Source organism: Neovison vison, chromosome 5 (assembly GCF_020171115.1).
Source record: "Neovison vison isolate M4711 chromosome 5, ASM_NN_V1, whole genome shotgun sequence".
Classification (NCBI taxonomy): domain Eukaryota; kingdom Metazoa; phylum Chordata; class Mammalia; order Carnivora; family Mustelidae; genus Neogale; species Neogale vison.
The window spans coordinates 29643758-29668664 of record NC_058095.1 but is presented as its reverse complement, the minus strand read 5'-3'; the positions used below and the strand labels follow the sequence as shown (position 1 = coordinate 29668664).

The following is a 24907-nucleotide window of genomic DNA, read 5'->3' as shown; positions in this document are numbered from 1 at the left end:
GATATAGAAAGGTCATGCCCTAAGGAACCTACAAGCACATAGAGAAAATGAAACCTTTCCATTATATCAAGAGTATTCATTTTATAGAAAGGAAAAAAACAAATTCAGAAAGTAAAACAATGTGGCAGATAGAAAAACAGCAACGAGGCAGTGTGTTGGAAGTAAAGTCAGAAGTTCTTCTGCCTAAAAAAACACTCTGACCTAGTAACCAGCAAGTCAAGGCATCAATAGAAAGGTCCCAGCATTCAAATTCGTTATACAAGGGCAAGACTGGCAGGCAGAAGCCCAAAGGTCCAGCTGAGATATCCCGTGAGCTGTCTACAGGACACTCTGGGGTCCATGGAAAAAGACATATACATTCCAGCCAATGCCAGGAGAAAATAGCTGACTAAAAATTAGGCTCCCTGCCAAAGCCAGGCGGAGATAGGAAGACTCAGGAAGAATTTCCCCAATAAGAAATCAAAGAACAGGGAGGAGGACAAGTAAGAGAAATCCTTGCATTTTGTGGTTAGTGAAGGATAATTTTCTCCCCCCTCATAATCTTTATAGGTCACAGGAAGAAACATTCAGAAAAAATAAAATGCAAAGCTCTACCAGAGGAAGAGAAAAATGATTGGTATGGGGAAAATCTCCATCCTAGCATGGAATATTCCATTCTATACAGATTTCTCCTGAAGGTCAAGGACTGAGCTAAAAGGACACAGCCTGCTTGTAAGCGCTGGGAGTTTGGGGGTAAGAAGTGGAAGCCGATGAAGCTGGGTTGGCTCAGCAGCAAGAGTAGGGAATCCTACAGAACACTGGAGCCAGGGGCCTCCTGCCTGTTCTTTTCAATATAATACAGTCATTTCCTATAAGCTGCCAGGAGCATTCTGGCTCAGACACAGATGTAGAAACATCTAGATGGTTGTACCTTTTCCACACCTCTGAGCCATTCTGTGTAAAGCTGTCAACTAAGATCAAATTACTCATCTTTGAAAACCTGGTGCTAGTATTCTGCTCATACCACACTGTAGAACAGCCCACAAAAAATGTGCAATCAGGAAGAAAAGTGAAAACTAAGATATCCGGGTGGAACTGGGGACACCAATAGACATTTCATCCTCAGCAAGACTACCACAGCCAAAAGGAATTGCCTCCAGGGCTTTCCCCTGGGTCCTATCACTTTTCCAGCATGTTCCACAATTACAGAGGTATCTATTACTGTTATTAATGTACATGTGTATGTGTATAAATGATGTCTGTCTAGCTAAATCCGGAGCAAATTCCATACTCTCAATCTAGAATCCCAGATTTAACTCCATAAATCCCATGATGTGAAATTCCTAACCTAGCACTCAAGTACTGCATAAACTTGGATGAATTCTTAGGCTTAGCCTGGGAGAATGGTAGTAACCATACAGTAGGGAAGTCCAAAAAACAAACACAAGCAAATGAGCAACTCACCTATTACTTAAAGCAACGCTGACTTTCCAAACTGCTATTAACTTTTGTTTGTTTGTTTGGTCGTGATCCTTATAGAGTCAAAAAACGATGCTAATCTTTTTCATCTTTGAGATTTAACCACACTAGGGAATGTTCGATATCTAGCTTTTTTTTTTTTTTCCTGGTGGTGGTGCTCAGCTTGAAGCCCCTGCTGGACAATTTATTAGTTCCTTTTTTGTTGTTGTTGTTGTTGTTTTTTAAATCTTAGTCATGTTTGGTTATTGCTTTCAGTAAATATTGCTTCTTTTTAGTTATAGGAAGGGGACACTTAGATTTCCTCTCACCAAGATATAGGTTCTGAAATGAGATCCTGCAAGAATCCTTCCCAATTTAAGAGGTTGATTGTTTATTTCTTTGTTTAAGAGGTTTGCCTGTAACTTTGGAGATCTGTGTAGGTGCATAGCAGGAATCCATTCGAATTATTCCTACTTAGGAGACTATGTATTCTCCAAAAACAGTTCACAGTAGTGAACTGGACACAATCATGACATGAAGGGAAATACACCTACACTGTCCTTATGAGTAATGAAAAGTTAATTACAGAAGAAGGCCGCCTTTCTGTGCTGTATTCTGGCAGAGGAAGGGGAAAAGTTCACCTCCCAGTGATGTTAAGTTTACCTACAATGATGTGGTGAAAAGTCTTGTTTTGTATTTTGAAGATTTTATTTACTCCCAACATGGGTGGAAATTTATCTATAATTTATCCACACCCGACACGGGACTCGCATTCACAACCCTGAGATCAAGAGATGCAAACTCCACAGACTGATACAGACAGGCCCCGCTGGTGAAAAGTTTTTTTATTAATATAGGAAAGAAAAAAGGCAACACACAAAATTTTATATTGTGATCTACTCCGCCATTCTAATTATTTACATATTCATGTAAAAAATAAATACATGTTTATTCTCCTTGAACAAAAGAATAATTATTACTCCCCATCTCTCTACTTATACACCTGTCAGTATAAGAAGGAGGTATAGAAAAGAACACACCCTTAAAGATGATTAACTAAATAAAAATACCAGACTGTTAATACAACTTTTTGCTGAGATGTAAGAAAATGGAACAAGGAAGGCTAAAAAAAATTTTTTTAAATTATATGTCAAGATACTAAATGCTGGTTCAAAAATTTCAAAAAGAAATAATATCTACATAGTAAAAATTACAAGTCAATCAGCCTTACTAGTTAACTGCATAACAGCAATGCTTTCTAAATAACTCAAGAATGAGATTTAGGAGAATGGATTTTTAGTGGTTGGGTCAGCTTTGTTTTGGAAATGAGTCTTTTCCAGAATTTCCACTTATTATTTTGATTTTTAAGGTCATATTTAAGGCATTTTAATGGCTCTTTACCAATCCATTTTTTTTTTTATGAGATTTTGATCTCTCAGCTTTGCAGTTAGCTGGGATTACTTACTATATATAAAAACGGTATCTAACACGTATCTCACCCTTAGTGTCTGACACTGTGTCAGATAAATTCACTTCATTCTCAAAACTGTGAAATAGGTATTATTATTATCTCCATTTTATAGATGAGAAGACTAAGGCATAGGGGGGCTAAATAATTTGCCCACAGACACAGCGCTAGTCAAATTTTTAAAAGACTAGAAGGAAATACACCAAGGTATTGATGGTGGTTTCTCAGGGATAGGTTTATAAAGGATTGTTAAGAGAGATGACATAACGAGATAAAAATCTTGAGCTAAGACAGAGACAGCTGAGCTGGAACAGAGAGGACAGATTCCAGATCAGTTTGAGAAAATATGGGCAGAATTGGTGGATTGAGGGAGAGGTGGAGGAGTCTGAATGCCTCCACCTTGGGGCACCTGGGTGGCTCAGTGGGTTAAGCCTCTGCCTTCAGCTCAGATCATGATCTCAGGGTCCTGGGACTGAGCCCCGCATCAAGTTCTCTGCTCAGCAGGGAGCCTGCTTCCCCCTGCCTCTCTGCCTACTTGTGATGTCTCTCTCTGTGTCAAATAAATTTTAAAAATGTTTAAAAAAAAAAATAAAAGAATGCCTCCACCTCTGGTTGGGTGGTTGGTGGACATATTTACTAGGATAGGGAATATAGACAGTAAGAGCAACTTTGGGAGAGAAGACGATGTATTCAGTTTTGGAGGGCTGAGCTTTATTCTAAGTATCTGAATATGCACATTTTAAGCTCAAGAGAGAGGTCAGGTAGGTCTGGTCTTAGCTGGGTGTTAAACCCAAAAAAGAAGCTGCCATAACCCAGGGTTGGTGTGGAAGAAGAAAAAGGCTGTGGGTCAAGGACAGAACTCTGAAGAATCTTCCACTATTATCGGATATGCAGGGGATAAGATGGCCCTTCAGATTTGACATTAAAATAACAAAGCTATGAGATGCCAGATACAGATTCGCTTTTCAAGCTTGGTTTCATTTATGAGATAGCTTGGAAGTAGGGCAGGATAGTCAGACAAGTTTGGGTTCAAATCTAGCACTTTGCCTCTAAGTAGCTCTGTGCCTGTTGTCAAGTTACTAAGTATAAAATGTGAATGATTAATATGCTACTCATACTGTTATGGGTATTAAATTAGTTAATCCATAAAAGCACTTACATGGAACAGTGTCTAGCATGTAGCATGGATCCAAAAAATATTAGATATTATCACTATTGACGACAAATAGTAAAACTGTTTTTCATTACATTGTTTTACTTTGGTTGAGAAAACGATCAGGAAGTTTGTTGGAGAGCAGGAACAACTCCAGTAATTAAACAACTGTCTAAAAAAGCTACCAAAGAATTTCAGGCAGTCAAGAACTGGTATTTTCTATGAATTTGTAAGGTATAGTATAAGTAAACAGAAGTACTAGCAGTTGGTTAAAACAATGAAAAGGGACCGATAGAAATGCTGATACACGAGTCACAAGACGGCGTTAAAATTGTTCTATTCTAAATACTCAGCCACTAGCCTCTGTGCCTGGCACACAGTAAGCCGTCAATAAATTTAAATTTGTTGCCTGAAAATAAAAGAGAGGGGTTGATTTCTTTAACCTGCTACTAAACATTTCACTATTGGAATAATTAGCACTCAAAGAAAAGTAGACATGCCTGACATGCCGTGATTTGAGAACTCCCAGAAGGGTCTGACTCATGCAACTCCTCTCCCAGCAGTATCTGTCACATACTTGAAATTCCCAGCCTTAGATGTCCTCCAGTGGAACACGGATTAGAGTCCACAGAAGGGCCCCTTAAAATGCAAGTCTGTCATCTGTGATCGGGAAGCCACGTGGCTCTGGCCCACAGGCCCTTTCATCAGCCTTGTGTGAATAGTTAGCTGCCTGCCAGAGACCTCGGTCTGAGCCGAAACGACCTGGTCTGCCTCGGGAGAGGCTGGGGCAGGGCCGAGCCTTGTGGGGCCGCTGGGATGCAGGAGCAGCCAGCACAAGGCAGCGCAGGGAGGTCCCCGGGCTGGGTGGGCCGCCCGCACGCCCGGTCTCCTCGACCCTTGCAAACACCGGCCGGCCAGGTCAGGATGACCGCCGTCCGCACGGCTGGGGTTACAGCGATCGGTGTTCATTCTCATCTCATTTTTTGCATCAAGCACGTGAGGGCTGGGGAGGTGGTCAAATCGGGGTAAAATCTGAAATGTCTTTTTTGTTCTTTTTGGTCCAGCCAGTTTAAATTCCCCGTCATCTTTAAGCGGTGGGCTAATAGGTATTATATGATTCCCCGTTTGCCTTTTCGAAGGCATCTGAACTTAGAAATACAGACCACGCTATCGTTCCGGGGGCCGTGGAGGGGAGGAACAAAACCGAGCTAGAAGCACAGCTCGGACTCTGCGTTCCGGCCTCGGGTGGGCTGGGGATGCAGCCCGGATTCAGTCCTCGCTCTTCCTGCCCCAGCCTGTCCAGTCCTCGCAGAAACGCCCGCGCACACCCGGCGGGGGGCGGGGCACCGAGCCCAGGCCGTCACGTCCCGAGCGTCGGGGGGCGGGGCTTCGGGCGATCGCGTCACGAGACCCCGCCCGCGCCGCCGTGCTATCTCTCCCGCGCCGCCCGCCATTTTGTTTCCAGTGTCTGGTTTGCGGTCGGCGGAGTTGTGGCGAGCGTCTTGGTCCGCAGGCTTGAGGCAGGGAGCGGGGTCTTTTGTCTGTGTTTGACTCCGTAGTTTGGTCCGAGGCCTTCGGGAGCTTTCCCGGGGGAGTCGGCAGAGGCTCCCGCTTCCGCCCCCGCCCCTCCCCTCCGTCCCCCGGTCCGGGAGGGACCGAGCCCGCGTCACGCCCCTCAGCGCTCGCCGATCCCTTCTCTATCGTTGGGTCCGCATCGCACCCCCGGAATCAGACGGTGCCCCATAGATGGCCAGCTTTCCCCCGAGGGTCAACGAGAAAGAGATCGGTGAGGAATGGGTCTGTGGGTGAGGGGTGTGGTGAGCGTGCCGGGGCTGCGGAGAGGCGGGGAGTCCCCGGACGAGGAAGAGTCTAAGCGAAGAAGGGGTGAGCCGGAGCCAAGCCCTGTAGCATAGAGGAAGGAAGCGGCCCCGCTGGTGGGTGTCGCCGAGGGGTAAATGGGGTCGTCATTGCTGCAGCGTCTACTGTGCGCGAGGCTAGGAGGGAGGCAGTGGGCGGATCTTCGGGTTCAGGGCGCTCCTGACTGTGTGGCCGGGGGCGGATACCCACCCCCTGGGAGCCCCCAGTTTCCTTTAAGGAGGAACGCGCAGGGTCATTCTCCAGGGATTCTCTAGGCGTCGAGTGGATAGGCCAGTGCTGGGCAGGTCTGGGGACGCGAAAAGTAAACTTGGGTGCCCTGAGTGTAATGAAAGGGGAGGGGTCCTCAGGTAGGTAGATTAGCTATTCCTAAAGGAGAAATACGACCGAAGAGGTGCCAGCGGCCTGGGGAAAGCAGCATTTTTTTTTTTAGCAGCATTTTTTAAAAACGGCGTGGCGTTAAGGAAGGCAGCGGCTCAGGGGAGGAGACTCAATTATCTTTTTTCTACACAGAGGAGCAGGGAGGAGCAGAATGGTTGGGTGAATGACAGGAGTAAAGAGCGCACTCTGAAAAGGCGGTCTAAAAACTAGTCTAGAAGCTAGCCCCTGCCACACCGAAGTCAGGGCAATAGATCCTGGAGGCTGTGCGTCAAGTCGTTGAGAGCACCTCGCATTTAAATTCGCCCTTAACGGGAAAATAACTGGAATAATTTTCGGGGGAGTTGGTGCTGTGCATTGATGGATAGGCTTAGTAAACATTGAGCTTACCAAGTCATGTGATACATCTTAAATTATAGTTAAAAAAAAAAAAAAAAGACTTTGCACCCCGCCCCCCCCAAAAAAAAACCAGCGCCAAACTTACTGTGTTAATTAAATGAAAATTGGAAGTGGTTACTGAGCAAAGACCCTTTGCATTTCCTCTTCCTTTATGTATGCCTTTAAATATATGGAGGAGGTACTTCTAGACCGAGGGAGAAGCTAAGTAACCAGTAGGCCCTTTATCCTGTATGTGAGTTCAGTTTTTATGTCTAGAGACAGCTATCTTAGAATTCTGGACTTTTGTTCTCTTAAGGATAAGGTTAAATGGCAGGTTAGGAATGGCAGGTTAGGAGGGGACTTTAGCCCAGTTTCTAATAACTGTTTTACATACACAGGGAGGGGGCGCCTGGGTGGCTCAGTGGGTTAAAGCCTCTGCCTTTGGCTCAGGCCATGGTCTTAGTTCCTGGGATCTGCCCGGCAAAGTCCTGAATCTGGCTCTCTGCTCAAACCTTTATTTATTTAAAGGTTTAAATAAATCTTTAAAATTTAAATCTTTAAATAAATAAATACAGAGGGAAAATTCATGCCTACTTTTTATTTTAACTGTATTTGAAGACTAGTAACTAGGTGCTGAGTCGAACATGGAGCCCAGAAGTTCTTTAGTCCAATGGAGTCCAGTGGGCTTTTTTCCTCCTCTGCTCCACGATAGTATCACAGATAAGTGATCTGCCTTTCATTTATCTGTTTTACTTTATCTTGATGAATCATCTTGAAAACTTTCCAGTCCTGCCTTCCAGCGGCTGAGTAGAGCTTCTGAGCATACCTGAATAAGGTAGAAGAACCAGCCACACTAAGTAATAGCCTTTTTAGTTAACGTTTTTCATATTTAGTAACATCTCAGTGTTATTTGCTGGCTGTAGTATAAAATTATTAGCCAGGTCCCAAATATCTGAAAGAACCTCGGCCTTTTCTAAGCTTTCAAACCACCCCCACCAGCCCATTTTTTTGTTTCTTTCTTTGGAAGTACCATTTGGATACAGAGTTAAACAGTAATATCTCTGTGTAGCTTTGTAACTTTCAGTAAGGACTTAGCTTTTCGCCTTTTTTTCCTTGAGTATTAATTATAGCTCTTCCGTTTATCAAGTGCTGAAAGAGGAGAGGCAAGATTCCTAGACTGATTAAAGAAGTCTTGTGAGACAGGGAGTACTGCCTGGAGCTGCTGCCCTCTTTCACAAGGCACTACCACAGATCCTCCCTTTCTGGTTATGAAATTGCAGAGAGGAATGTGAAGAAGGAGCTAAATCTGGTTCATTCGGTTCAGCAGTAACTCAGTGTATTACTACTGTACACATAATTGTATTTTATAGCTGAGTTCCCATGGCAGGCAGCTTTTCCCTTATACAAGGTCATTAAATCATGTATCTCTTAAGATACTCACATTAAACAGCTGCAGGTCATAAAGGTTTAACTTTAAAAAAATTTTTTTCAAAGCACTTCATTATAACCTTGTGCTACTTGATAATATTGTACCAGTAAGTATCTGAATGAGTGCTTGAATCATTTGATGGCAGAGATCATTGGGGGAGGGGGAGAAATCACTTTATGTGCCTGTTAACAAGCAAGGAAACACCAAGTTAATTGCTAATACTTGTGACAGTATAGCAGTTATTTATTTGGTAGGTTTTGTTTTTTTTTTTTTTTAGATTTTATTTATTTATTTGACAGACGGAGATCCCAAGTAGGCAGAGAAGCAGACAGAGAAGCAGGCAGAGAGAGGAGGAAGCTGGCTCCCTGCTGAGCAGAGAGCCAGATGCAGGGCTCAATCCCAGGGCTCTGGGACCTGAGCTGAAGGCAGAGGCTTTAACCCACTGAGCCACCCAGATACCCCTTACTTGGTAGTTTTAAAATAATGACCCCATTTCTTGAATGTCTGTGTGTTTAAGAATAAATTAGCTTACTAGTTCATGGTCTTTGTTATTTGAAACAATTTCTGGTTGTAAATTTCCACCTTTATACCAGAGGAGTTTTGTGAGTGTGGTCAAGGTAAAAGAAAAATAGAGTGCTAAAGTACAGAGTAAAAAAAAGAGTCTTTTGTGGGAAAGCTAATCTTGCTTCCTAAAGGAGTGGTGTGTTCTAGTCTAATTAACCAGATGTTTTTAAAGTTGAATACAAGGGCCAGTCTTATATTTTTTTGAGATAGAAATTATAAGAATATACTACTCATCAAGTTTAACTAGGGGTTTTCTCTTGAAGATGATGCTTGGGTTTTTTGGTTGAAAAAAATTTTTTTTCCAGTTGAATTTTAAAACTTGTTTCCCTGACTCCCAAACTTTCTTTTTCCTTCAAAAGATAAGATTAAACAGAAACCCAAGTTATATTTAAAAAAAAAAAAAAATTTAGGCAGGGGTTGCAAATTCAGGAATCAGGCACATGAACTACCATGGTGAGATTAACCATCTATGTGTGTGGCCTTGGAGGACTATAAGGAAAAGCAATATAAGGAACAGCAAGCCCTTTCAAAAAAATCATTTGTAGAGGTGCCTGGGTGGCTCAGTGGGTTAAGTAAGCCTCTGCCTTCGGTTCAGGCCATGATCTCAGGGTCCTGGGATCAAGCCCCCGCATCAGGCTCTCTGCTCAGCAGGGAGCTTGCTTTCCCCTCTCTCTCTGCCTACTTGTGATCTCTGTCAAATAAATAAAAGCTTAAAAAAAAAAAGAAGTTTAAAAAAATCATTTGTATATTTCAAAAAAAAAAAAGGAAAGAAAGGAAATCATTCTGCAGGCATATAAGGGTCACTGGTTTGTGGATTTTATGTTAAAGTCATGTAACTGCTGGTGAAAATAATGTCACCTTATGGTTTATGGATACACTTGGGGTGGGAAGTAGGTGGGGGTTCTGCTCCTTTGATCAAACCACACCTGAGGTGTTGTGTTTAGTTCAGGGTGCCACTTTTATGAAGACGATTACCAACCGGAGTTTCTCCAGAGAAGTGTTGTAGGCAAAAGTGGGGAATGGACTTGAAACCATGTAATCTAAGGAGTGATTGAAAGGCCTATGGCAGTTTATTTATTTATAAATGAAAAGATTTACTTGCTGATGTCATGGCTTTCTTCAGTATATGACTGTCATGTGAGGCAGGATTAAGCTTATTCTCTTAGGTCAGAACCAGGACTGAGTGGGTCGAGTGGCAAGGAGGAAGATTTATTTTTTTGTTACGGATTTTATTTATTTTAGAGAGAGCACAAAGAGAAAGGGAGAGCCCAAAGGCAGGGAGGAAGATTTATTTTTTTGTTACGAATTTTATTTATTTGAGAGAGAGCACAGAGGGAAAGCAGACTCCTCGCTGAGCAGAGAGCCCAACGCGGGGATCCATCCCAGGACCCTGGGGTCATGACTGGAGCCAAAGGTAGGTAGACACTCAACTGACTGAGCCACCCAGGCACCCTAGGAGGAAGATTTTTGAGTCATCAGAAGGAAAATTTTTGATGATGTCAGCTCCACAAAAACACAGTAAGCCTTATTAGGTATTCATATTTCTGAATATCATAGAAAAAATAGGTCTCAATTTTGTTTTACTTTTTATATATATATTTTTGGATTTTATTATTTTTGAGTACTCTACACTCAATATGGGGTTCAGACCCACAACCCCGAGATCAGCAGTCACATGTTCTGCTGACTCAGCTAGCCAGGCACCCCTGCTTTACTTTTTATCTTTATTTTTATTTTTTATTTATTTATTTGACAGAGAGAGATCACAAGTAAGCAGAGGGGCAGGCAGAGAAAGAGGGGGAAGTAGGCTCCCCGATGAACAGAGAGCCCGATGTAGGGCAGGACCCTGAGATCATGACCTGAGCTGAAGGCAGAGGCTTAACCCACTGAGCCACCCAGAGTGCTCTGTTTTACTTTTTAAACCATAGCTTGTTTGTTAATGTATCAAAAACTTGGACAAGGAAATGTTGAAATCATTTAAGAATGGGAACTTATACATGTGCTTTTATATTCACTCAGTAAATATTTACTGATCACCTGTCATATGCCAGGTGCTCCACTGGCTGTTGACAGAGCACACATTGAGACTTGAAGTGTCACCTGAACTAGTACATGGGGGGCTGGTGTATTTATATATCTGATCTAGCAATAAGAGCGTAAGTGGTTCTTATTTGAACTGCAATACATAGGATATATGTAGTTTAGTTGTTGGGAAGTTTAAACCCAAAACCTAAAAATAGTTGGCCAGAGAACTAATCACTGAATAGAAAGTAGGGAAACTAAAGAGATACTAATTTATACCTGAAAAGGAAGAGTAGCAAAATTTGAAATCAAGACCAACCCAAGGGGCGCCTGGGTGGCTCAATGGGTTAAGGCCTCTGCCTTCTGCTCAGGTCATGATCCCAGAGTCCTGGGATGGAGCCCCACATCGGACTTTCTGCTCAGCAGGGAGCCTGCTTCCTCCTCTCTCTCTCTCCCTGCCTCTCTGCCTACTTGTGATCTCTGCCTGTCAAATAAATAAAATCTTAAAAAAAAAAAAGACCAGCCCAAGAGAGCAGTGGTGATACAGTGACTGATAAAGGTTCTTTACCCAAGTTGAGGAAATTCTGGCCAAGTTTGCATACACAAATGTGTAGTAAGAGCTTGTTGATACACTTCTTGTTAAATGCGAACGAAAAGTCTCTGTACTCTGGAAATGTGCCAGTTTTTGTTACGAATGATAAATATAGGTACCCTTTATTTTCTTTCAAGATTTTATTTATTTATTTGAGATTAAGCACATGAGCGAGAGAGCACAAGCAGGGGGAGCTGAAGAGGGAGAGGGAAAAGCAGATTTCCATGGAGCCGGGCACCTGGATGGACTCTTCCAGGACCCTGGGATCATGACCTGAGTCAAAGGCAGCCGCTTAACTGACTGAGCCACCCAGGTGCCCCTAAATTTAAGTAGTCTTAATTAAATTAAAAGCATGAGATTGTTTATTCTCTGTCCTTAAAAAACAAAAGAATTCCTTCCATTTTTGGTCAGTTTATGGCCCACTATTAAGATGTTTGAGGATCACAAATGTAATACATTTTAAAGCAGCAATTGGGAGATTGTACTAAATAGCCATTAAGTCCTTTCTAGTTCTAGGAATTTTGTGACTCTTTTTGTGACCTGGGCCTGAAAAAATATTCATGTTGGGGCGCCTGGCTGTCTCAGTTAGTGGAGCATGAGACTCTTGGTCTTGGGGTTGTGACTTCAGGCCCCTCATTGGGTTTGGAGGTAACTTTAAAAAGCCTTAAAAAAAAAAAAAAAAGAGTATCATGTTTAAATAGACCACTTAATATTGCTTTCCTTTGAATAATGATAAACTATTATATTTTATAGTGGTTTGTGGTTTTTGAAAATTACAAACTTATTGGAAGATACTTTCCTTACAAAGTGAGTTTGGCCTGTTGCATTTTAAATGTCAGTAATTTGATGAAAACATAAGGCAGTGCAAAAGTCAGTAGTTGAGTAATTGCTAACCCTGATATTACAGTACCTTAACCAGGGCTTTCTTTTTTTTTTTTTTTTTTTTTTTTTTTAAGATTTTATTTATTTATTTGACAGAGATTACAAGCAGGCAGAGAGAAAGAGAAGAGGAAGCAGGCTCCCTGCTGAGCAGAGAGCCCCATGCAGGGCTTGATCCCAGCCGTGACCTGAGCGGAAGGCAGAGGCTTTAACCCACTGAGCCACCCTGGTGCCCCTTAACCAGGTTTTTTAATTGAAGCTTTCTAAACAAGCTCTTGGGTGGGAAGATGTTGGAAAACCATTTTATCAAAACTTGAAGATAGTTGTTATCATTAAGGGTAGAAATCAGAACTCCTTAGACCTTGTCTGCATCGAAACTCAATGAAGTTGAGAGTCCCAAATTAATATTGAGGAAGTCTCAGTTTCATTATTGGTTATATGTGACGTCCTGTGTATCTTTTCTTCTTTTAGTGAGATCACGTACTATAGGTGAACTTCTAGCTCCAGCAGCTCCCTTTGACAAGAAATGTGGTCGTGAAAATTGGACTGTTGCTTTTGCTCCAGATGGTTCGTACTTTGCTTGGTCACAAGGACATCGTACAGTAAAGCTTGTTCCCTGGTCCCAGTGCCTTAAGAACTTGTAAGACTCTCTTCTAATTTGTATATTGTATGTCTTTGTAGAATTTACTGTTAATCTGTGTGGAGTAATAGAAAGATTGTGATATTTAAGTTTTTCTTTGTAGTGTAGGGTATTGTAAATGTATCTTAATCATAAGCTGAATATATTTATTGGAAAATTTGTGGGAAGAATTGTTTGGTCTTTTATGTTATGGACTACTTTCTTAGATGCTTTTGTGTCTTTGTATTAAAAAGCAGATTACTGGTTTCTTGGTAGTGTCTATTTTGCCTTATGCAAGGGAGGATGACCTTTTGTTATGTGACACTTTTTGAATTTCACATTTTATTAGATAACAGCAGTATGCTGATCATGTAATTAATTATTTTTATGTACTTAAAATTCCTCTGTTTGGATTTGTTTATTTGTTGAAAGTTTTAAAAAATATATATATTAAATTTAATCTCACCCTTTTTGTGTCTAGTTGACCTTTATATAAATATCTTAAGTTAATCAGGTTTTTTGTTTTGTTTTTTGCTTGTTACACTTACTTTAGGTTAGCTAAAGGAGTCCTAGTTGATTATAGTGGTTCTGATGAAAATTTTGACACAAAGAAATTATACATTGCTTAATGTTAAACTTAATCTCTCAGCAACTGAAGATGTCTTTAAGTTTGAATTTATTTGGTCATACCCTCATAGCTAATTGCAAATATCTCCTTCCCATCCATAGAATTCTTTTGTTATTCTGTATCATTATGGTAATAATTGAGGTTATTTTAACAAATATTTATCATTTAGTATCTGCAGGAGTCCAGAGTTCATAATAACTAGATGTCAATCTGACCTTTTTTCCCCTCAGTCTCTTGCATGGCACCAAGAATATCACCAATTCAAGCGGTTTGAGATTGTCAAGACAAAATAGCGATGGTGGTCAGAAAAATAAACCTCGCGAACATATTATAGACTGTGGTGACATAGTCTGGAGTCTTGCTTTTGGATCTTCGGTTCCAGAAAAACAGAGTCGCTGTGTCAATATAGAATGGCATCGATTCAGATTTGGACAGGATCAGCTGCTCCTTGCCACAGGATTAAACAATGGGCGTATCAAAATATGGGATGTATATACAGGTACAGGGCCATAGTTTGAAAAGCAAACCTGATTATTTTGTGATACAGGGCATCTCTCATAGGCACTAGAAGATAAGATTTGAGATATTAACTTGCTGAAAAGCAAGAATTGATGCTATGAATGTGTCCTTATGATTGGCCTACATAGCATCTTCTGTTCATGGTTTTATTTTATGAATAGAGTTCTCACTGCTTGGTCACTCTTCAGAGAATATTACAGTAAGAAGGTCATGTTTAAGGAATAAACATTAATTTTAATTTTTAATCCTTAATTTAATTTATAAATTAATAATTTAGTTTATGACTCGGATGGCAGGGTGTTTTCTTTTCATTACATACTTTTTCAGTTCATAGCTTGGAGGCTTTCAATGCAAATCTGGTTTTAAAATTGTCTAACCTTTGGAAGTTTTAGTGACATTGTATTTAAAGTTTAACCAGATAGGTTCAGAAGGTAAATTCTTTGGGCAATTAAAAGTGAACTTGATATTCACTGACTAACACAGTTCTCTGGCTGATGGTATGTACTTACAAATTTGAAGACATTTTTTAAAATGAGCGGGAAAACTAGGTACAGTAGAACACCGCAAGTGATGCTACTATTGAATGAGGACAGTGAGTCAGTAAATTTGATTGGATTCTTGAAAAAATTGAAGGAATGCACACAGATTTTCATAAAAAACAAAACTCTCAATATTAGATGCATAAAGCATATTTTTTCACTGATTATTATTGAAAATTTAGGTTGTTGCGAGGTAACATGAATCTTTCGGGAGTTGGACAGTTTTAGTAATCCAAGGCCAAGGAAAAGAAAAGGGAAAATTTGGTTTTATATTAAAACCATACTCTACAAAGATTTAAAAATGATGATGTGGGTTTTCCTGATGGTAAACTAACTTACTTGCATTTCAGGAATTCTCTCTAAGCTGATCTAATAAATTTAGGTTTTGTTATCCTGGAAATAATCCATTTTACAACTGTGTAAATAGAGAATCTTTAAAGGTGATAGTAGGGGCGCCTGGGTGGCTCAGTGGGTTAAGCCGCTGCCTTCAGCTCAGGTCATGATCTCGAGGTCCTGGGATCAAGTCCCACGTTGGGCTCTCTGCTCCGCAGGGAGCCTGCTTCCCTCTCTCTCTCTCTGCGTGCCTCTCTGTCTACTTGTGATCTCTCTCTGTCAAATAAATAAATTTTTTAAAAAAAGGTGATAGTAAAAGCACTATTAAGTCACTTTATGCTTGGGAGACTAAGGAGGTAACAAATATTTCTACATGTATATATAATTTTTTATGGTGAAGAACCCTATTTTAAAGAGAAGCTGATAAAAATTAACATTGTCTTTTTTCCCTCTTCCATTGGATTTAGGAAAACTCCTCCTTAACTTGGTAGATCATACTGAAGTGGTCAGAGATTTAACTTTTGCTCCAGATGGGAGCTTGATCCTAGTATCAGCTTCAAGAGACAAAACTCTGAGAGTGTGGGACCTGAAAGATGATGGTATGTCTTTTTTACAAGCTGTGAAACAGAATGAGTTTCTTAACATCATTAATGAGAGATGCCAAGAAGTGTCGATCATTTGGGGTGTTTGAGTTTAAAAGTGGCCTATGATCAAAGTTTGCTCTTATCTTTTAACTGGTTTGGTCCCTTCCCTTGTGCAGATCAAAGGCAACCATAAATGTGACCCAGAACAGGAACCAGCAGTTACTCTAAACAATCTTATATTACTCAGAAACTAACCACACAGATCTGTATCAGCTATATGAGGACAAAATATGGGTCAGTTTTAGGTTTTTATAAATGAATTGGTCTGCGTTTATTTCCTTCATCTTAGGGAAGGTGGTTAACTTCATTTGCTTAGCAAAAATTTAAGTAGGTCTCGAAGTTATATATAATTTAGTAATCTAATAAAATTTAGATCAAGACATTTATATACCAGGATTTATAACTAAAAGCTTATAAGCATAATAATAAGTTGGATAGGTTAAGTAAATAATTACTGAAAGACTTGCTATCCAATATAATGAAAGGTATGTTAGGGACCCCTGTGTGGCTCAGTTAGGCGGCTGCCTTCGTTTCAGGTCATGATCCCCAGGTTCCTGGGATCAAGTCCCATATTGGGTTCCCTATTCATCAGGAAGCCTGCTTCTCCCTCCATGTGCTGCTCCCCCTGCTTGTGCACACACACTCTCTCTCTCTCCCTCTCTCTCTCTGACAAATAAAAATCTGTAAATAAAAAGATAAATAAAAGGTATGTTAGTGTTAAGTACTCAGGTTTTATCTGAAGCTTTGTTAATTGCAGTGCTTAGAAAGTTTGGACAGTCTGCCTCATTTAAGAGGACCAGAGATGAGCATCTCTCTGCTTCTTAGCCGCTAATGAGAAAGTTTACAGTTTAGCTAACACCTTATATTTAAGATCTGATAGTGCTCTAAGAGCCTCAGGCTCAAGGTTAAAGTCTTGCTTAGAAGTATTGCTGGCTTAAACTGAAGGTAGTAGGAAACAAAAGTATGGGGTTTGGAGACTTGTTCCAGCTGATGGGCTATAACCATTGCCTGATAAAATAATATGCTTATCTTACCAAACCGTGACCAGACCTCCTTTGCATCTTAGTGTTCTCTGATTTTTTGGCTGTTGAGGGGTGGAGAGATCCCAACAGTTAAAATAGTTTGGTGGTTAAATTTTTATTTTCTTTTGTATATCAAATGCTGCTTGCTTTCTCAACACATTTTTTTTTTAAAGATTTTATTTATTTATTTGAGACAGATCACGAGTAGGTAGAGAAGCAGGCAGAGAGAGAGAGGAGGAAGCAGGCTCCCTGCTGAGCAGAGAGCCGGATTCGGGGCTTGATCCCAGAACCTGGGATCATGACCCGAGCCGAAGGCAGAGGCTTTAACCCGCTGAGCCACCCAGGTGCCCCTCAACACATTTTTAGTTGTGTGCATATGTTTTAAGAATACAGACTCAGGGGCGCCTGGGGTGGCTCAGTTGGTTAAGCATCTAACTCTTGATTTCAACTCAGGTCATGAACCTCAGGGTTGTGAGATTGAGCCATCCATTGGGCTCCGTGCTGGGGCATGGAGCCTGCTTGGGATTCTCTCTCCCTCTCTCCCCTTCCCACCCCTCCAAAAAAAAATACAAATTCAGTAAAATACAAACTCAAGAGAGTTGGGACTTAGTCTTATTCATGGCTGTCTCCTCAGTGCCTGACATAGTAGGCATTCAGTAAGTATTTGTAAAATTAAGAATTAAAATATCTGTAGACATAATTGTGTGCTTTAGATATAATGCACAGGGGCTTTGGAATGGAATGTAGGTTATCAGAAAGGGAGGATGAAAGGCATTTTGAAGTTGTTCCTCAGTTCTCAGCCTTGAATTGTTCCAGTTCTTTCATTTGTAGAATAAATGTATTAGACTAAAAGAATTCTATCTTCTATAGGTGAAGGGTTAGCAGACTTCTCCCTAAAGAGCCAGATGGTAACTGTTTTAGGCTCGTGGACCATGCTGTCCCTGCCTTAGTTATCTCTGCCACTGTAGCACAACATAAACAGATGGGCATGATTGTGTTCCAATAGAACTTTTACAAAATAAGCAATTGGTTTATATCCAACCCTAGTTACAGATAAGTCACTGCTGCTATAGAATTTTGTGATCTGTGATTCTTCCATTTTTGAAATGCTCATTTGAAGTGAACTCTAAGGTTAACACAGGCATTTCTTTTTGTTCAGGAAACATGATGAAAGTATTGAGGGGCCATCAGAACTGGGTGTACAGCTGTGCGTTCTCTCCTGACTCTTCTATGCTGTGTTCAGTGGGAGCCAGTAAAGCAGTATGTATCAAAGTTCTTGTACATTCATTGTGAACTGGATTGTAATGATGTGTGCATAATCATTTTAAATCTAAGTAATCTGTTAAGTCTGTGCTCGGTGTCATGAATATCTTAAGTATTTTATTTCATGATGGAGAATTTGCATGAGGGAAATTAAATATAGTTATTGATTGTGGAGTGAGAAATTGGATTGCTTTTAGTCAGCGATAATATTCATAAAGTAAGGGGTATGTCAAATTTACTTTTTCGAAGATCTGGGAAAGTTTATGTGCTGTAGTAAAGTTTATGTGCTATAGAAGAGATCTAGTCCAAATGTTAAGACATTCCCGCTAATTCTTCTCTGTTGTTCTATTTTTTTTGTCCAGTTTGCTGTTTAAAAAGTTTTGATTCCCAGCTGGTCCTGGACATTTAACTGAAAAAAAGTAACTTAAAAATCTAATAATAAAAATAGCATTCATGTATATGTAGAGTGAATTATATATGAAATTGACAAGGTCTGTCTGGCATAGCATACCTGTGGACAGATTAAGTATAAAGTGACTCTTGAGAGGGTTATGCTTTTTAATGAACTCTTAGTTGTCTGCCAGCTCTTAGTGTAGTTAAAGAGATCTTACTAGCTTTAGATGTTTATGAAAAATGGTGGAGTCCAAATCTGTGGGGTATTCAGAATACACTCTGAATTACTGGGGGTGGGAGGCTGGTTTTAAATGCATTTTATTTAGTCAAGAAGTATGTTAAAATAATAGTTGGAAATGTTAGAAGTTTAGGAAAAAAGTATTCAGTTCTTTAAAAATCATAGAACAAAGCTGGATATTGACATTGCTATTTTAGGCTGTGTGTTTTCCATATGCTTCTTGCTTTCCCTGTCACAGGTGGTGGCAGCAATATTGGTGTGATTGAGGTTATGCTGGCACCACTCGCACACAGGCGCACAATGGTGTTAGCTGGGCAGAAAGAGTGGCATCTCTGGCTACCGGGCTGGGGGCGACCTTTACCATAGGATGAAGTAACCTTGCATTCGGCTGCAAGGTGTACTGTACGTACACAGGTGCTGGTCGATGTCCACTTTCTGCTTTTCTTTCTTTCTTTTTTTCTTTTTTAAAGTGATTTCCCCCGCAGTGAAACCCACTGACTCCAAGTAAATTGATCTTCCAGTCTCGTGGAATTGGGAGTCTGACATGTGAAACCAATTTAATGTAATGTAATTGGCTTTCAAATGGTTTCTCTGTGCTATTTTTTGGAATTCTTTGAGATGTTAGAGATACAGTAAGACTTTGATCCAACTTAAAATTTGTGTTTTTCTTTGGATCAACTTAAAATTTGTATTATTTTTCTTTGGAAGTAAAAATATTGTGTCTGTGCAGAAAAAAAAGTAGCAAAAAGGATTGCTTTATTCCAAGAGGAGAGATTGTCTTATTAGAATTGTTGTAAACCTCCAAGCTTGTATTTAATACAACTAGACTGAAGTAAACATTTAAATCCTATTCAGAACTATTCTGCACAGTTTGAGTATTGATCTTATAGAATCAAAAACTATGTGTAAACTTGTACTAAAGTAATTTAAATGTTTTAAATTTAAAATGACTAATGATTGTGGTCTGTTTGGGAAATAAGATTGGCAAATTTGATTCACAGACATATTGTTAATTGTAATATTTTCATAAGTTAGTCTTTTCATTTTGTAATGTGGTTTAACATCCTTGATGTTTGCCAAAGAAATTTCATTTGGCTGTGAAAATTCTCTTTGCTTGCAGTATCTGTTTCTCTTCCTAGGCTCACGTTGGTGACCCAAGCCTATTGTAAACAAGTGATTATCTCAAAGGGAGATGCCAATGGAGTAACAATTTGTTAACATTACGTTTTCTGTCTGTATATTTTTTAAAAATTTGGTAGTTTCTGGAAAAAAAAAGAAGGGGGTTTGTAGTACTTAACCCTATTTATTTCTGTATATATTTTAGTTAATTAGTTTTTGGAATAAATGGATTTCAGTATAACTTTGTGGTTAAAAATTGCATTGCCTTTTTTATGTTTAGGCTTATTTTTAAATTAACATTTAACAGAAACATTTGAAATAGAATTTGCATGTCTACTTTAATTAACTTAAAGACTGATTTTTTAATCTGGCTATGACACTGAGCATACATATTCTTTTAATTCATAATTTATGATGTTTAATATAATGTTAATTAAATTTAGTTATTTTAGATTAAGTTGTGCCATTTTGTCCTCTGTGTGTCTGAATGAAGCTATAACATTTGCCTTTTTATTGCAGGTTTTCCTTTGGAATATGGATAAATATACCATGATACGGAAGCTAGAAGGACACCACCATGATGTTGTAGCTTGTGACTTTTCTCCTGATGGAGCATTACTGGCTACTGCATCTTATGATACTCGAGTATATATCTGGGATCCACATACTGGACACATTGTGATGGAATTTGGGTGGGTACAGCATGAATTAGTTGTTGTCTGTGGTTCATCTCTGGCTGTTAGTATAACTTTTAAGAAACTACATGAATGATTGGAATCACTAACATGTGAGACTTAAAATTGTAGTCTGTCAATAGTTTTAAATTTCAGTATTATTTAAGTCCTTGAATAATAAGAGCTTTAGATAAAAACTCTAAAAACAAATTTGGCTCTCTTGATACAGATCATGTTATTGTCATTGGACAGTATCTGACTCTGTAGAAGTGATAATTATATTTAGAGTTTCATGTCAAGGTTTTTGAAAAACAGTTGAAAATGACGGAGTTAATCTTAGTGTCTTAAACCACATTGTGAAAAGAAGATTAGTAATTCTTTTAAGGTTCCTTTCATTTAATTTGTATCAGCTCTGCTCAGTCTCCTCAGCTGTGGTCTTTAAGGCCTCTTCAAACGTTATTCAGAGACATATATTTTGTACAGGGGTAGTTTTGCTTCTTGAAGTGACTCTCATTTTCACTGAAAACATGTATTTGACCTCAGGCACCTGTTTCCCCCACCTACTCCAATATTTGCTGGAGGAGCAAATGACCGATGGGTACGATCTGTGTCTTTTAGTCATGATGGACTGCATGTTGCAAGCCTTGCTGATGATAAGTAAGTGTGTGAATTATAGTTTGACCTGTTTACTGTCTTCTAAAGATTTACTTTCATCTTTCTACTTACTGGAAACATTTTCAAGGCTTAAAAAAAAAAATCTTTCTGCAGTGTGGGTTTTAGTGTCTGTTTCTCCAGACAAGACTTTGAGAGATGTGTGTTGTAAAGAATTTTGGCCTGAAGAAGAGGAGTTGTACAAACTAAAGATAATCCATGCCTTTCCCTGTGTTTCTTGTGTGTTAGCTAGTGTAGGCAAACTGGCTCTTTTTTTCAGTAATATCTTGTAAAGGTTGAGCAGAATGACATTTTCAAAGTGAAATAAATGGTAAAAGCAGAGTGACTTGTGTCCACTGCTTTTGAGGCTACAAGATGAAATGTCCCATGAGTGAGGTGTACTACTTATTGGTATGAAGCAGAACCTAGGTAGCACCATTCCTTTTGCTCATGCTTTTATTATACAATGTGTATGGTGTACAGCATTAATTAATTTGGTCACATTAATTCAGAAAGTGAGTCACTGTTGTCTTTCCAGAACAGAGAAAGTGTTGTTTTGTTTGTTTTTTTTGTTTGTTTTTGTTTTTTGTTTCTGCCAGCAATCACGGTTTCTCTGTTCAGATTTTGAATATCCAGTCTCTGCTGTTTCTAGACTCCTACCTATCTGAAAAGGTTAGCCCCATCCTTGGGTGCCCCAGCTGCCCGAAAAGTCGGAGGCGCACGCCCTCCGTTTGTTTGTTTGTTTAAGATATTTATTTATTTATTTATTTGACAGAGATCACAAGTTGGGGGGTGGGGAGCAGGCTCCCTCCTGAGCAGAGAGCCTGATGCAGGGCTTGATCCCAGGACCCTGGGATCATGACCTGAGCCGAAGGCAGAGGCTTAACCCACTGAGCCACCCAAATGCCCCTGAAAAGGTTTTTTAAATGTGTTAGGAAGAGAGTAAAACCCTTTTTGCCTTTTGGAAAAATAAGATTGGCCGATCTTGATTCACAGACATGTTGTTAATTGCAGTATTTTCATAAATTAGTCTTTTCATTTTGTATTGTTGTTACATAATGTTAACATCCTTGTTTGCCAAAGCAATTTCATTTGGCTGTGCAAATTCTCAGATATTGAGGATAAGGAGAAGGATTCTGCTTGCGACCATTATGGATCTGAACACTGGGAAGGGAAGGCAGCCATGCATTATAGTCTCTTAAGTGTGAGTTGATCCAAATTACTAATTGGTATAGGCTAGAAAATACTTCATAAAACAAGTTAGAGTAATTAGTTAGAGTAATTGCTTGCTGCAGTGACTGTGTGTATCTGTGTGGTATGTATTTTATGACTCAGAGTGGCATTTTTTTGTCTGAAGTATTGATGTTGCTTTTACCTTTTCTGCTAGATACTCAATGGATAATTTATTTCCTTTCTAGAATGGTGAGGTTCTGGAGAATTGATGAGGATTATCCAGTTCAAGTTGCACCTTTGAGCAATGGTCTTTGCTGTGCCTTTTCTACTGATGGCAGTGTTTTAGCTGCTGGGTAAATTGATTTTTCTATTTTCTTTAAGAGGCAGTTTAATTTAAGGTGGCTTTTATTTTTCAGATTTCATTTATTTATTTGACAGGGAGAGAGGGAGGAAGGGCAGAAGGGACAGGCAGAGGGAGAAACAGGGTCCCTGCACAGCAGGGAGCCAGATGGGGGACTCCATCCCAGGCTCCTGAGATCATGACCCAAGCCAAAGTCCAATGCTTAACCGACTGGGCCAGCCAGGTACCCTGAGGCGGCTTTTAGTCAAAGCAGCCAGTTTCTATTATCACTAAGTCTTCCATAAGGGTTTCTTACAATATTGTTATGTTGTCATAAAGAAGATCATTGGTTTGTCTTCCTTAATTAGGTTTTAGTGTGTAGTTTGTGACTGTCATACACAGCCTCGGATGTTAGTTGTTTGAGCTATAGGATGCTGAAATATGTGTATGAAGGTGACTGAGTTTGTTATGTTTTTTGTTGTTTTCTGTTTAGGACACATGATGGAAGTGTCTATTTCTGGGCTACTCCGAGGCAAGTCCCTAGCCTTCAGCATTTGTGTCGCATGTCGATCCGGAGAGTGATGCCCACCCAAGAGGTCCAGGAGCTACCAATTCCTTCCAAAGTTTTGGAGTTTCTCTCCTATCGTCTCTAGAGGGCTCTGTCTTCCCTCATCCTAGGGTCTGACAGAGCATACTTGACACAAACCTCAAGCTTGACTGACTTCAAGTATCTGTTTTTCAAGGTTTAGAACTTATTTAATTTGATACATTCTTGTGCATTTTGATCATTTGAGCATATTAAAATATTATTTATAGACTATAGGAGAACTGTTTCCGGACATATCAAATGTAAATTTTTTTTTCTAAAATTTAACTGTGAAACCATATACATACATGTATATATTTAGATAAAAGCTGCTATGTGTTGAATGGACACTTCTGCTTTTTTAATTTTTAGTTCCAACATGTATATACTGCTTCAGTAGAGCTGTAATACCTAGCTTCACTATAAAATGGAAGGAATTTTTTTTATTCTGGGCCACTGAGTTAGATGGTAAATACTGGCTGAAGAAAGCTGGTTCCTGATTTTTAAAAATGCAAATTTGGTTGCAGGTGGGAGGAGTCAGGCATCTGATCTGCAGGTAAAACCCACAGGGAAAGGATCTTATTTTCTTTAGGAATGACATCCGAGAGGTAGAATTTGAATGTGACATTATTAAATAAAAACAGCCAGGTATAACTAGGAAAAGGGTGTGTGTGTGTGTGTGTGTGTGTGTGTCCGTCCGTCCCGCATTGTCGTCCCCCCCCCAATAACTATATAACCATTGCTGCGGGCCTTAATTTTGGAAAGCAGCTTGCTACTTTAACCCCGTGATATAAAGTATTACCAATTTTAGTCAATTTGAAAATTCATCTACTGTATTATTGGTAAATATTTTGTTATTTGTACTAAGGGACAATTTAAAAACCATGGTTTTGCTTTTTTATTTTTTTTTTATGTTTTTTTACATGTATCATGTTTCTGCAGGGGGTAATATTGGTGATTTGCCAAAGAGAAGCAATCCAGTGTATCTGCTTTTGCCTTCTGTTATTTATCTTACCTGCAGATATTAAGAATGTATGCATTATGTAAAATGCTTGATTATATATTTTTGAGTTTTTTTAATTAAAGACTTGTTAAAAAAAAAAAACAACCCACTCTTGTAAACATTTCTTTTTTTTTTTTTTTTTAAAGATTTTATTTGTTTATTTGACAGAGATCACAAATAGGCAGAGAGGCAGGCAGAGAGAGAGGAGGAAGCAGGTCTCCGGCTGAGCAGAGAATCCGATGCAGGGCTCTATCCAATGACCTGGGATCATGACCTGAGCCGAAAGCAGAGGCTTTAACCCACTGAGCCACCCAGGCGCCCCTTGTAAACATTTCTTAAGTATGTTGAAAAGTTCCGTACTTTTGTGTGTCTCCAATGTAAGACTGAGGCAAATTAAGCAAGAAGGGTAATGAATTGCACGAGTACTAGTGATTAAGAGTTAATGCTTCATGAATGCAGCCACTTTTATGGTGATTTGTTCTGGGAGAACTGTTGTAGTTATTAATACTTCAGAAGCACAGAAAATCCCCTCTGCAGTGCTGTGCCAAGGAGCCAGCCCCAGGAGTTCCACTGGCCACCCCAGGCACTGAGGTCTCCTGTGGTCTACCCAGGTAGCTAGGGGTTCTGCTTAAGAAGGGGGCAGCTCCCTTCGGGCCTGGCTGCCATCCTGCTTCCAGGCGAACTCCTGCCTCCAGCTTTCTCCTCCCACCCCCACTCCCCAGACTCCTTTCTACTCAATGGGTTTAGCCACTGGTGCTTTGAAGCCTTTTGTTTTTATAAGATGGTTTTTGCAAGGGACCAAGTTCTTTTCCCACTGAGACCTTGCAAGGCAGGGAGCGTTCCCTGGTTTCTGTGTAGGTGGGTTCATTAAAGATGGTGTTTTCGTCTCTTAAAAATCAATAAAAGCACAGAAAAGCTCTGGAACAAGGGGAAATAACTGTTGAGCAAAAGAAAAATAAAATCTTTTAGGGGAAGCAACAGGCTTAGT

The 24907-nt window shown here is 39.8% G+C and overlaps 1 protein-coding gene across 2 annotated transcripts; it reads left to right on the top strand.

Moving 5' to 3' along the window:
* Positions 1-5522: 5522 nt before the first annotated feature.
* On the top strand, positions 5523-24021 carry WSB1 (WD repeat and SOCS box containing 1). Of its 2 annotated transcripts, XM_044248343.1 has the most exons (9): positions 5523-5844; positions 12647-12815; positions 13653-13921; positions 15281-15412; positions 17639-17739; positions 20012-20184; positions 20710-20823; positions 22236-22343; positions 22824-24021. In XM_044248343.1, the coding sequence occupies exons 1-9, from the start codon at positions 5805-5807 to the stop codon at positions 22981-22983; spliced, it is 1266 nt and encodes a 421-aa protein (XP_044104278.1). In that variant the 5' UTR covers positions 5523-5804; the 3' UTR covers positions 22984-24021. The 2 variants fall into 2 exon arrangements, with proteins under 2 accessions (XP_044104278.1, XP_044104279.1); XM_044248344.1 differs by lacking the exons at positions 20012-20184; positions 20710-20823; positions 22236-22343; positions 22824-24021 and adding an exon at positions 18612-19230.
* Positions 24022-24907: the final 886 nt, after the last annotated feature.

Excerpts from the sequence above, each read along its gene's own strand:
- WSB1 (XM_044248343.1), top strand. The coding sequence starts at position 5,805 with ATGGCCAGCTTTCCCCCGAGGGTCAACGAGAAAGAGATCG. Across the intron at positions 17,740-20,011 it reads CAGTGGGAGCCAGTAAAGCA|GTTTTCCTTTGGAATATGGA; the intron begins GTATGTATCAAA and ends TTTTTATTGCAG. Across the intron at positions 20,824-22,235 it reads GCAAGCCTTGCTGATGATAA|AATGGTGAGGTTCTGGAGAA; the intron begins GTAAGTGTGTGA and ends TTTCCTTTCTAG.